The sequence below is a fragment of the Magnolia sinica genome, chromosome 6, assembly GCF_029962835.1.
Source record: "Magnolia sinica isolate HGM2019 chromosome 6, MsV1, whole genome shotgun sequence".
NCBI classification, from domain to species: Eukaryota; Viridiplantae; Streptophyta; class Magnoliopsida; order Magnoliales; family Magnoliaceae; genus Magnolia; species Magnolia sinica.
In genome coordinates, this window is record NC_080578.1 from 96187041 (window position 1) to 96201129 (window position 14089).

General features: G+C 38.8%; 1 protein-coding gene across 4 annotated transcripts in view; it reads left to right on the plus strand.

Moving 5' to 3' along the window:
- The window catches only part of LOC131249164 (valine--tRNA ligase, chloroplastic/mitochondrial 2), an 85618-nt gene that overhangs the window by 55508 nt on the left and 16021 nt on the right, over window positions 1-14089 (plus strand). For all 4 annotated transcript variants that reach the window (XM_058249768.1, XM_058249767.1, XM_058249769.1 and 1 more), the window contains 2 exons: window positions 9451-9501; window positions 9581-9693. In XM_058249768.1, the coding sequence (XP_058105751.1) occupies window positions 9451-9501; window positions 9581-9693 (164 nt within the window). The remainder of the gene's footprint in view (window positions 1-9450; window positions 9502-9580; window positions 9694-14089) is intronic.

Genomic DNA, 14089 nt, shown 5'->3' on the forward strand with positions numbered 1-14089 from the left:
AGGGTTAGGATTTCTTATCCGAAAACAGAATCAGAATTGCCGGAATAGCGATACGGTAGTGGTAGCTAAGCACGTAAAACGGCGAGATTGAGTCCCGACAACAATCTCCCACACACTCTCTCTCTTTCTCTCTCTTTCCTTCTCTTTTTTCTTTCTTCTCTCTCTAGGGTTTGCAAATTCGTATGTGAAGGAAGAGAGAGGGTTTAAGGCCCTTATATAGGTTCAAACGTGAGCTCAGTGGCCCCAGGGCCATGGTATACTTATGTTATAGCCAAAACCCATCTGTTTCGGCTCAACGGAGCACTTCTAGAGGCCCCTTTTCTGCATGCAGTCGGACTTAAGCTCCCTGATATTGGATCTAGGTTAGGCTAAGTTTTCGGTCCGATCGGATTTACAGATCAACTGTGGCAGACCAGTTTCAATTCAACGGTCACCGGTACTCGATCAGGGCCATAAGTGCACTGACATGGGTTGGAAATTTTTCCTGATCCGAGAGTGTAATTGGGTCAGATTCTGACGGTCTGAATCCTTAGATTTGGCCCGCAAGTGAGACGACTCAATTCACTTAAGTTTCAGTTCTCTTTCTAAAGGTATTCGCATTTCTCACACACTTTGCTCCGAGCTCAAGTTGTGCGTTTCTGGATACTATTAGGACTTGATTTCTGAGGTAGTAGTCAAGTCCAGCAAGGCGGTCATAACCGTATGATTTCGCCGTAATCGGACTTTCGACACTCGGTCCAAGTCCGATACGGAGTTTCGGTGTGCTCCTGAGAGCAACTGGGATTAGAGATTGATCCTAAGTTTTACGGTAATGTAGCGGTAATGATTCTGCATGTTTTGGGTCCTACAGATCATATTTAAAGTGATTAGTGCTAATTTCACAGGTACTTTAGTTTAACACTAGCTAATTCTCGCCTAATTTCCAAAGGATTTGGTCCTAAGTGATTTCTGCCTGAGGTGAAACTCGGGTCTTTGTACGGATTTTTCCGAGACGTTACACCTCCTTTTGCATTTTTATTCATTGTTGCGTTTATATTGACCTTGGTGTTCCAAATATCAAGGATGTTATCGATAATATTCTCGATATTATCAGTATCACCAGGTTACAGATATCGAACTGCACTTAATTTTTTAATTTTTATTTAAATCCATATATCCCAATAATTTTGATATTATCAATGATATTTTGTGATGGTATCGACTCGGCATCATTTTGTGCAGCCTCCAGATTAAAAGTTTCTTGGTATTGGTGATACCGACCAATAGAAAGGATACTTTTATGAATCATTGAAAAATCTAATGAGAATTGGGTAGGAATCCTAACAAACGAAAACATCTTCATTTTTGTGGGATTCTTTTGGGAATTTTGTTCCTTAAGTGACTTTGATGACCCTTTTTGGTTTTTGTTGAATCAAAGCTTGGATTTGGGGGGAAATCTCAACTCAAAGAGGAGACGGGCTGGAACTGAAAGGTGATAAAAAGTCTATTGAAACTTCGTTTTTTCAAGTGTTAGCATCGATTGTAATGAAAATCCATGTCTATGCATGATTCTCATGCATTAACTTGGATTTGTGGCAAATAAATCAACATTTGAGGGAGTAACTAGGAAAATCCTAATTTTCTCCATTTTTACCTCTCAAATTAAGAATGCGTGTGCAAATTTGAAATATTGATCAGTGACTCTCTTTTTTTTTTTTTCAAAAAAATATTTCCAGTTAATCAAAATATACCAAAATAAAATTTTGTTTAATTGTTAATTAATGTGGAAATTTTATATGTCATGAGTGTTGGCCGATCTATCAGTTGGTTCCAATTTTTCATTTTTTCCGAAATAAAAATATTTTTTATTATTTTAAATTAAGAAAATGTAAAAAATCTGTTTATTTTGAAAAAAATAATAAAGTTGTTTCATTAATGTATCATGTATAATGCATGTATGCATGGATGGTTAGATGGATGCATGTACATACATATGTATGTGTACATGCATGAATGGATGGATTCATGATGTACGTACGCATGTATGTATGTGTGCATGGATTGATGGACGTTTTTTTCTTTTCCCTACAACACATGGTTTAGGCCCCTATAAAATGGAAATTTATTACGCCTAGTTGTTTTTTGTAATATTTTGATTCCTAAATTTGTAAACACGTCTTGTAAGTTGTAACTCCTCTTGAAGTTCCATTGAAAAATTCCATTTGTTTCCCAATGTTTCCTCAGTCCGCGATATTTTTTCGAGTACTGGTGATAATATCAGTACCATTACTGATACATGTTTCCCTGGTCATTGATACATGTAACGATTCTGATACTTTGAACACCGGTTGACCTATAACATGTTGCATTGGCCAATTAAAATGGAGATTAGTAAGATTCCCCTATGCATTCGACGTTTTATGGGCATCCTCAGGGAGAAGAACACTAGACTTTCTAGCTTATTATTACACGTGATCTAACAATGACAGTCAATTGCTTGGATCATTGTCAACATAAAATTTGCATCATGTTGCGAAGTAGCTGAAGAGAAAAATCAATTGAAGGTTTCCTCACATTGTTTTGTTTTCGAGTTTTTAACACCATAACTTTCCCCACGCAGTCTCTTGTGGGTGCTAGGAAGGGTAAATAAACTTCTAGGAAATATGAAAAGAGAGATAAAAGGAACTCATGGGTGTTATTGCCAGTGCTATGGATCAGTTTTGTTGATTACAACAGAAGAGATACTCTGTGCACATGGAGAAGTACAGTGGAAAAATTATGGATGGGTGGTATTTCGAGTCAAAATGGATGGAGAAATAATGTGGAGAATGTTGCTTACAAGTTTTAAAACACACTTTATTTCGCATTCTGGAAATCTGGGGAACATGAAAGGAGAGAAATAAAAGGATTTTTTAGGACATGGAAGCACCATTCTATATATGGAGAGAGATTAGTCCAATTGTTTGTTCTTCCACTTTATGGAGACTATTATGATGCAGGACCATTCGTTCATTGAGTAGGATCAACTAGTAGACACCACTGCTTTCTGATTTTGAATAGGCCAAGTTAGTGGGGGCCTGTAGATCCAATTATTAGTCATGCAATGTTCCAATTGACTTGTGTGGTTCATAGGACCAATTGGATGGTTCATATAAGTAACCAATAAAACTGTGGAGACCCACAAAGTCCATTGGTTAGCATACAACCCTACTTGGGGCAGTGGCATGTGCAATTTGTGTGGAGAGAGGAAGGGAGAGAAAAACAAAGAGAAAGGATGCTAGACATGGGAGCATTTTACTTACACACAACAAGGAGCAGAGAGAGAAGCGGGTAAAATTTAAGCAACTTGTTTACGTGGATAAATCTAAGCTGTCGGTTTATAAATACATAGATTTATGAAATTCCATAGACACCCTTATCTATCTCGAAAAGCTCATTTAATAATAATCATCATCATCTAAACCTTATCCCAACTACTTGGGGTTAGCTACATGAATCTTGTTATTCAATTCCAGTCCATCGAGGACCATATCCTTACTTAAACCATTGGGAATGTCATGTTGTTTGGATTAACGATGGAAATTATGGCATAAGTTTGACACCAGCTGCCAACTAGATGCAACCCTCCTCTTTTACTTGGGCTTGGAACTGGCAATGAGAACACAAAAGTCCCACAAATGCAATGTGATACTGTTACATAGTTTGATTATAATCAAGCGCTATCATGTGCTTAGAAAACTAGGGAGTACTAGTTGGAAATAAATTGATGGCAAGCCAATTGTGATGGTTAGACCATGTGCTTGGGGAACAAGTGATATAAGGGGACTTCAACTTGGAGTGGTCAGAATGGAGGACAAGAGGACCTTACGAAACTTGGATAGCTGTAAATAAAGCCACCCCTTTTGCGCCTAAGGTTTGAAGGAAGAGAGACTATGGCTTGAAGGAGATAGAAGGTTAGAGATTTGCTCCTCAGGTTACGGGAAATCCTCTAGTGGAGGAAGGGTATCCAGGATGGATTGCACCTAAACCTCCAGATCCATGTCATTCAAAATCCCTTACTGAGGTTCTCTGGTCGACTTTGATCCAGTCAAAGAGCCAGCTCGGGGAGCAGCACAAGCAGAATGCCTTCATTGTATGGCTCGGGTGGTGATGGAAGATGGAATTCGTATTGCATTGTTCACTGAAAAGGAAGTTGTCCAAGTAGGAGATCCTTGGAAGCAATCGGTTATCGGTAGGTTTGTTTATGCTTAAACCTTCTCTAGAAAAAAGAAAAAAGAAAACAGAACTGTGATCAGAAAAGGGGGTTAAGAAGGGGGACATGTATTTTGGTTGAATTGGTAAGGACCCTGTTCCTTTGTTGCCAAATTTATGATTTAAGACTTCATCAATGTGTTATCAAGGGATCATCAGTTGTTTATGAATCAACAAATCAGAATATCATGTTGGAGTCCCTGGTTCATTTAAGGTAAGAATCTTCCCTCTGTTTTGATGTGGATTGGAATTCCTAATCTGAATGTATATAATGAAGGTTGTTCAAGATCTATTCTCACTTTGCATCTATATAATGAAGGTTGTTTAAGATCTATAGCTGGATTGTTGGCAAGGTTTATCAAAATCAACGCTGCAAATCTTGCGGCATATAAAACTGACATTTCCCATACTTGCGTAACTAAGGGAAGGACCTTCCTAAAAGGGGTCAGGAATGTCACAGGTTCGATAGGGATGTGGTTCAAAATTCTTTACAATAGGGTCCCTGAATTGTTCACAAAGTGCTGATTCAAAGGACATTCTACAAGTTAATGCAGTTTTCTGATGTGGAAAAGATGAAGGAACTGCCAAAGGAGAAGATAATGAAGAAAGCCCAAGCAAGGCAAATACTAAGCTGTGGGTGGAGAAAACCTTCTATCAGAAAAATCATCATCATTATCATCTTAGCCCAAGGGATTCCGTATCGATAACAGTGGCCGTAACGGTCACCACCATTACTGATATGGGTATCAACTGTAAAAGGCCGATACAGGGGCGTAGCGACCGTTACGACCCCCATAACGGTTGAAAATTTTCTTTTGCCCGAAAAATTCTGAAAAAAAATATATCTAGAAAATCCAGAATAATGTAAATATTCCAAATATGTATTCATTTTTTGTTTTAAACATGTTTATGGCAGTGTAACAGTCTACTCTTTGGAGAGAGTGATGTATCGAGCTGTCTAGTGAATTTGTGAAAATAATTATGTCTTTAACGTTTACACATCACAATCAAGCATTAGAACTAGAAATCATGAAAAAGGTATAAATGCTACTTTTTCAATTTTTTGAAAAAAAAAGAAGCCCTTGGAGGCTTCTATTTGCTCAAATCACTTCAATCTATAGTTTTAATCTTAAAAACTATAGTAAGAGTGGTCGAAATCTATCATAAAATGATCTATGAGAGTTTTTGGAATGAGAAAAGTGAAAAAAAAAAAAAAAAAAAAGAAGAGGAAAAATTGGATTTAAATAGAAAAAATTGTTGTTTTTCTACCGTTACGGGGGTAATGGCCATTATGCCCCGTAACAGCGGATACAAGGCCGATTCAATCCCAAAAAACCAACCGCCTCGTTTCATCCCCGTATCGTGTAACGGTCATGACCGTTACCTATACGTATAAGCCTTTACGGGCGTATTGTAACGGATACGGATTATCTTAGCCTTACCCAACTAATTGGGGTTGGTTACATGCAAATCTCATTTGATGTGCCATAAAATCTCAAAGGCAACGACTCTCCTAAAACTAATTGGATGGGTAAAAATGTCCATTTGCTCTTGGCGGTATCAGTAACACTATGAGAGACAATATGGTCATGTATAAAGAACCTTACCCAACTAATTAGGGTTGGTTACATGTAAATCTCTTTTGATGTCCCATAAAATCTCAAAGGCCACAACTCTCCTAAAACTAATTGGATGGGTAAAAATGTCCATTTGCTCCTGGCGGTATCAATGGTAGAGATATACCAACATAGGGTTTTGCACAACCATGCAACACTGAGAGACAATATGGTCGTGTATAAAAAGTTTGAGTGTTAGTTGACTTCTTTTATTGATTGGTTTGTTGAGTTGTTTTCTTTCCTTCTTTCATTAGATCTAGATGTTCGATTAGATTGTGTAAAGAGAGAAAAGAAACCATAGGACCAATAGGGTCCAAGCCTTGGTTTCATTTTCTCTAGTTAGGATTTTGTACAAGACATATATGAAGATACATATGGATGGAATAGACTTCCTATTGAATAATTTGATTAAAATAACTTGACTCCGTTCTTCTTGAGAATAGAAACTATTTCTGGGAGTAGACATTTCTAGGATGTCCTAGGGGAGATATTTCTCCAGGGTGTGTGGTGAGACTACACATTTACCCTCTTTCATTTATTTTTCATTATTTTTTATTGTGGTTAGAGGATTTGAGGGAATTGAAGGTGGATCTAGATCATGCAATTTGTATGTAGAGTTGTACACGAGTCGAGATAGCTCGGTCAGCTCGCTTGATTCGACTCGGAAAAGCTCGACTCACCTCGGCTTGAAATTGGATTCGGACTGAGTCGAGCTGGTTTTTGGAGCTCGAAAAAATTTCGAGCCAAGTTTGAGCTTGCCCGAGCTCGACTCGACTCGGATCGAATCAGTTCAGTGACTCGGTTATTTTGATATGGATGCTGCTCGGCTAGTGTTTGATGAAAGACTCAACGAAGTGTTGGCGAGGAAGGAATGGATACGTCGGGTGTTTGATTTTGATGTTGCTCGTCAGGTGTTTGATTTTGATGCTGCTCTCCAGGTGTTTGATGAAACACCTGTAAAAATGTTGTTACTGTTTTGCATTCGTTGAGAAATTGAAGATGCATTCCATGTGTTTGAGAAAATGCCGCACAAGCTCGAACTGGCCCGAGCTGCTAACCAAACTGAGCCGAGCTGGCCAGACAGGCTCGAGGACTAAGCCAAGCCAAGTTGTGCCCCAAGCTCGACTTGGATCAACTCTTGTACAACTCTATTTGTATGTATTCAATTCCTCTTGTTCATTTCAACTCAGTCTAAGTTGCCCCGTTATTGTAGCTTTTGAGTATTCCTTTTTATTTTGGTTAGCATCTTGTGAGTGCTTGAAACTTGGTTGCATGGATGGCTGATGAGCAATCAAAATAATTAGGTATGGGTGACTCCAACATATTGAGAATTTTTTATGGTTGGTATTGACTCAACGTGCACGCACACACACACGCACGTGGGTTTTGCTGATGTCCCCACCTTCAAGGGGATGTTAGCAACATCCCCAAAGCTTTTAAATGGCACATTGGATGACCTATCATAGGTTTGAACCGTCCATTCATTCATACAAGTAGGGTCAAGCCATGGCCCATGGTGCAAAAGTCATACCAATCGGATGATCCTAACATCCAATCAATCGCATAGAAAATGAATAGTCAAGATTGAGAGGATAAACAAAATAGGTTTGTCATCATCTTGAAACATCTATCCCATAGATCCCACTTTGTATTATTTATGATTCCACACTTTGGCTTGGCTTGATGATTAACCATACAATCCATGGCTCATAAAAAACAAACAGTTGTAATCAGTGTTCAAAGTATCGGTATCGCTACAAGTTTCGTTGGCTGGGAATACAAAAACAATATCGATATCACTGATAACTAGAAACGCAGGGAAAAATTGGGGAAAGATGGGGAAAACGGTAGAATTTTTTAGTGAAACATTAGGAGAAGCTAAAATACACATATTTTCATAGTTAGGAATAAAAAAATTGCAAAAGGAATGCATACATAATAAGTTTCCATTTGGTGGGGGCCTAAAAGCATATGTTGTCCACGAAATCAGTCCAACCATCGCATCCACGCAACCATCCAAGCATTCATTGATATTTCATAATATCAGCAACACATGATATTTCACCAAGAAATCGTCGATAACTGGAAAGGAAATGAAAGGCTGTGGTCAGTGTTTTAAATATCGACGATATCGGCCGATATATCCCACGATATTTCTTCTATCCCACTTGTGCGATACGAAACGCACAAGTAGTGGGATATATCCCACATGTTTGATCCAGTGAGCATTTTTTTATTTTCGATCCTTTTTTTTTTCTTCTGTAAATTATGTTAAACCAATGTCAAATTGTTACAAATCCATATTTTTTCATGTTTTGCATGAAAAATCATGGATTGAGAGATTCGATTTTGAGATTTGAAGGAGAACGACCGAGTTGTGGAAATTTAAAAAAAAAAATTTAAAATTTTCCCATTTTCTCGCAAATCGGTTGCAATCTTTGTGTCCAAACATAAAATCAAACATGCATGTAACCTGATTTATTGATTCTTCTTTTGCTTTTGAATGTACTGCTTGTATTTCCACACGTCTTCTTACATTTATAAATTATATGAATAAACTTTGAATATACTTGCATCAATTCAATGAGACAATGCATAGAATAGGACCCCATACAAAGAAAACCTATTATGTGCACTTGTTTTTTTTTTTTTTTTTGCAATGTTTTGATTTGTAAGTGTATTGATGTCTTTTTTAACAATCACTGAAATTTCATTGAAAATTTCGACCAATTTCCAATGTTTCCAATAACAACGATACAACCGATATATCCCATGCGATAACCAATACGTATCCGTATCCCAAGGGTGCGATACATAACGCGATACCGATATTACGAACACTGACTGTGGTCTTGATATTGCCCATGTTGCGAGAATGATAATGTGACGATATTTCGTCGACAATTTGAAGACTACATACATCCATGAGCCCATTAAAAAATGAAATGGAAATCTTTTTAATAAACAAAATTTTGGCAATATCGATACATTAGCGATGTTATCGAAATATTGTCGATACACATCGATACAAGTGACTACTGCAATTTACACAGTAAAAAATATTTATGAATCCGTTAGTTTTGAAGTTATTTCCCCTTTGCCAAACCATGGAGAATATGAAGTGAGGTGAGAAGAACTTTTGGATGTCATAGTAGCACCCCAAAAAAGGATAAATTTTTTGGTAATTTCATCTTTGTTTTGTGGTTGGATTTGTAAGCGGCTCTGGTTGAGGAAACCAAGCATGTTGATAAATGGTCTGCCCTTTCTCTGGGTTCTGGACATTAAAACATTGGCAGGAGCCAGGAGCTCAATTGGCATTTGCTTCTCATATGATTGAAAGATCGCAGACATACATATTGTGCCCATATATCTTCTTTTCCCTTTTAGATGGAAATTGGCATGTCATATACTTTCCTACTATTTTAAGCTCACGAAATAGATAATTTTGTTTTATGTTGCTTTTGAACTTATTTGTTCATCAGCTGCTATCAATGGTTATTTTATTTCGTTCTAGTGACATTTCTATTGTCTGTTATTGCTTTAGGAAGATGAATATTTATTTCATTGTAGTACTGATAATTTTAAGACTTGTGACACTCTACAGTTTGATACAGAAGAATCCATTCTCAGACTACCTTTGCCCGAATGTTGGGTGGTAAGTAAACTATGATATTATTGTATTTTTGCTAATCTGACTATTACTTGTTTTTATTGGAGAAGTTAACTTGTTCAAGGTTGGGAAACTTCACGAGCTCATTGACAATGTCACCTCAAGCTATGATAAGTTTTTCTTCAATGATGTTGCAAGAGAAATCTATGATTTCTTTTGGGGTGATTTTGCTGACTGGTATGTTGATTCTTTATAGCATTACAGCGCATCTTAAATTATGTGAGCCTTGTTTTTCTATTACTTCTTTGCAAATGTGCTACTTTAGTGAAAGAATTATCTTGTGCGTGTAATACTTTCCAAGTGATCCTAACAAGTGTTATCAACAATGGCCCTTCATCATATCTGAGTCAGGGGTATAGAAAAGGCTTCTTGATTTAACTAGACATTTAAAATTTTAGGAATTATGAGAATCGAAGGACATAATGTTTAAACTTTACTGCAATGTTTTTACCACATTATTCTGGATTACTTGCTGATGGAGATGTTTCATTTGGAAGCTTTATGTTCTCCGTATACATCCTCGTGGGATTGAAGCTTTCTTGCTAGAACTAAACTTCTACAAAGAACCTTCAGGCTATGACGTGAATATCTAAACTTCTACAAAGAACCTTTAGGCTATGACGTGAATATAATTAGATGCAAAGCTTAATTGAGATCACTTGCACGGTGTTTCCCATAAACAAATTTGGAAGCTCTCAGCTACAATTGGTTTAGTCATTGGCTATCAAGTTGGGTTATAAATATGAGACGTGATAGCGTCCATTCTATTCAAGTTGTTAAACTCTCATCAAATGCCTTGGTACATCTCCAAGTTGAGTGGACTAAAACATTGCAGAGTCTTTATCGGGTTTTTTTTTTTACACATGCACTCACACTCCCACACGCACCTACGCACTCTCACCACAATGGTTTGACTTCGTGTTGAAACTCTTGTGAGTCTACCACTGAGGCACGAGTAAGGACCCAGTCTTTATCGTTTAATGTAGTTTAAATACTTCTTTCATTGTTAATGCTAAAAATCCATTTGGCATTGCTAGTTAAAAACTTTTGGGCTTTTTGTTCTCAAAATTACTTAGTTGAGTAATGAGCTTGGTTATCACATTCCCTTAATAACTTATATAAAAAAAATCAATGAAAAAAACATTTTTGGTGGAATGCCTTTGAGATGTTTCGAGGGGCATTTTTGTGTGTAGCGGGTGAAGGCCATTTGAGGGGGGTGGAATACGTTCATAGGTCCATCTGTGCATACAGAAATTTGTCATGGATCCGTGCCATTCACCAGGTGGGGCACACTGTGAACATGCTATATGCCAAAAATCAGGGTAGCTCACTCATCAATAGGGGTGTCAATGGACCGGGCTCGGGCTTGAAAAAGCAAAATTTTGAATAGGGCCGGCCCGACGGTCCAGCGCAAAATAGTTCAAAATCTAGGCCGAGACCTACCACAGGCCTGGCCTGTTGATAGCCCTACTCATCAAATGAGCCACACATGTTGAATTTGGACTACTGGACTTTTTCTTTAACTGTCCATTTTTCTTGTACAAGTTTGATTTGCCCGATCAGCCAACCAACATTATGGTTGGTCCATGGTATGTTCTCAGGGTACCCTACCTGGTGAAAGCCTGGATGTATGACAAAGGTGCCCATCTAAACAAATCATTGATTGACAAGTGTTTTGCACCCTCATGCGAGGTGCCCGTAAGCCTCAACAATTCCACAACTCTCCTCTGAATCATCTATGACACCTATTGTAGGAAGCACGTCCATCTCCTGCTCGAGGGCTCACCTTGATGTTTGTTTGACATCTATTTATTCATCAATTGTGCCACATCATGTTCACCATACATAAAAAGTATCAACTCAATCCAAAACTCAAGTGGATCACACCATTACAACAATGTAAAATCACCACTAAAACCTCTAAGTCAGTGTGCCACATGAGTTCTTGTATAAGGATGATTCTATGGATCTCTTCATCCAAGTGGGGCTAATATGATGAACGGGTTAGATGGTGGCATATAAGAAACAAGGTAATTGCCAGAAAAGTTTTTATGGTGGGCATCCCTTCACACACTTTTTTTTTGTTGAAATGTGCTGATTATTTATTTGTCATCATCTTATCATCATCTAAGCCTTAAGCTAATTAATTGGGGTCGGCTACATGAATCCGGTTCCGCCATTCCACTATCAAGGGCTATAACTTCAGTTAGACCATAGGTAATCAAATCTTTTCTTACTACCTCCACCCGCGTGCTTTTAGGCCTTCCTCTTACCCTTTTATAGCATTCAACTTGTACCAGCTCATTTGATGGGGACATCATGTGCACACGCGCACGCACACCGCCCCCTACGCATGTACGCCAGAAGGAGGACCCACCATCGATCTGGATCGATGATGACATCCAGGGAGGGCCTCTTAGTTAGGAAACGAAGTTTTGATTCAAAAGAGTGGGCCCAACAATCAAGAAAAGCCCACCATGGGATCTCGTGATCGTGGCCCACTAGTCGGATTGATTTCATATTTTAAGTTTTGCTTATTGTTATTATTTAGAACATCATGAACGCTTTAGATTTCTTCGTTTAATTTTTATTTTAGTTTACTTCATCGCCAAGTAATAGGTTGCGCACATGGCGCGAGTTTTGGGGTATAGGTTTTCCTATAAATAGGCACCCCTTGTAGTTCTTTTGATTCATTGAAGTTGAATAAAAATTGCTGCGTGGTTTTTCTGCTCTCTGAGTTTCTAAGTTGTGGAAAAATTAAAGTGGGTGCTAAGCCCTCCCTTTTCGAAGGACTGAGATTAAAGTGGGTGCGAAGCCCTCATTTTCGAAGGGTTAAATACCATGGTGCGAAGCCACATTTATCCCCATCTGCCCCTCCATCTTATTTCATCCTTACCACAACCATCTTCGCGCCCAATCTGTTTGTTTTACAGCTGTTCATCCCTCCACAGCCAGTTTTCAGAATCTGGCCCTGCAGGAGGGCTAAAACTTCGACGGAGCACTAAACCCAGACCACAGATCGGATCGACGTGAGGTTTGGAGGTTTTGTAGCCCGTCTGGCTGACTAGGGCCAAGAAGTCGATTTGGGAAGACGAGCCTTCATTGCACGTCCGGTCAGCCCATCTGCGCACGTGCGTCAACCCCGGGGCACCGTCTGCACGCGGGAGCTATTTCTGGGTCAAGTTTTTCTCTTATTTTCCTCTTTTCATCCCCAATTTTATAAACCCTAATCCTAGATTGCCCTAAATCCCCTATTTCTATCTCTTTTCTTACCCTAGAGTTCCTTGATTTGAAATTGGTGAATTCCTTAGGGATTGATTACTATACATGTGGCTGAATTCTATTTCCCTTTGAGTATCATTTGGCTTATAGTTTTTATTGTTTCAGCCCTAGCCTGTGTAGGCCTGGACTCGTGCAGATTCCCCTTTACTTGAATGTTTGAGCTTTTGTGTTGGATGTGGAATTATTATGTGATTGTTCTGAATTAGCATGATTTAAGCCTGAAATCTTGCATATCATATTTAAATTTCATGTCGTGCATCAAATTTGGTATCAGAGCTTAGGGTTCTTATAGGGGAATACATTACATGTTTAGGGTTAGTTTGTTCGAGTCTATCATGCATTCAATTCATCACATGTAGCTTTTAGGAGTCTATAGTCCCTGATATTAGTTGCTGAAATTTCTGTTAGCAGGAAGTTAGCAATTTACATTGCTGTAATTTTCTGTTATTCCTTTAATTTGACAACTATATTGCTGGATTTTAGTAGCACTGCGTAGTTTCCCTCATATAGAATTTCATAGGATCATTTAGTCCCATATAGTCGTCATAAAAAGTCCTTAGGTGGAGTTGGCAAGTTGTACGCCCACATGTTCGGGTCATGGTTTTGGCTAGCACCCTACACTAAATATGGAACAACTGCTGAAGTCACTAAACAAGCTGTCCCAGCAAATCGAGTCTTGGGGTAAACACTTGGAACAAAGCGTAGATCAACGCCTTGACCAAATAGAGGCCTCCCTCAAGACAAACCCCACCATTAGGGAAGATGGCCAATCTCAGGTAGGTGGCCAGGAGGATAGACCAATGAATGGAGGTGGCCAAGGAATCAGTCATGGGCGTGCACTCGTGCCCCCACCCTATGAGGGACATCAAGGCCATTATTTTGAGGAGTACAACATGTGCAACCTCGTGGCTAGAGAGAGTGCACCAGAGGCTAGTATAGAGTTACCCACTGAGGCCATTCCGGTAGTGGATGAGTTTCATGATGTGTTTTCTGATGATCTACCGGATGAGTCTCCCCCTAGGAGGGATATAGAGCACACCAGAACATGGGACACTGTAATACCTACAACCGAGTTTATGTTGAATAGTTCTGTCGATAGGTCCACAGGTCTAAGTCCTCATGAAGTCGTTACTGGTTATAAACCTAGGAAGCCTATTGATCTTGTCCCTATGTCACTGTCCCATAGGCCGTCAGAGTCTGCAGAGTCTGTTGCACTTCACATTCATTCATGGCATCAAGAAATCAGGCAGAAGATCATGACTAGTAATAAACATTACACATTTTCTGCAAA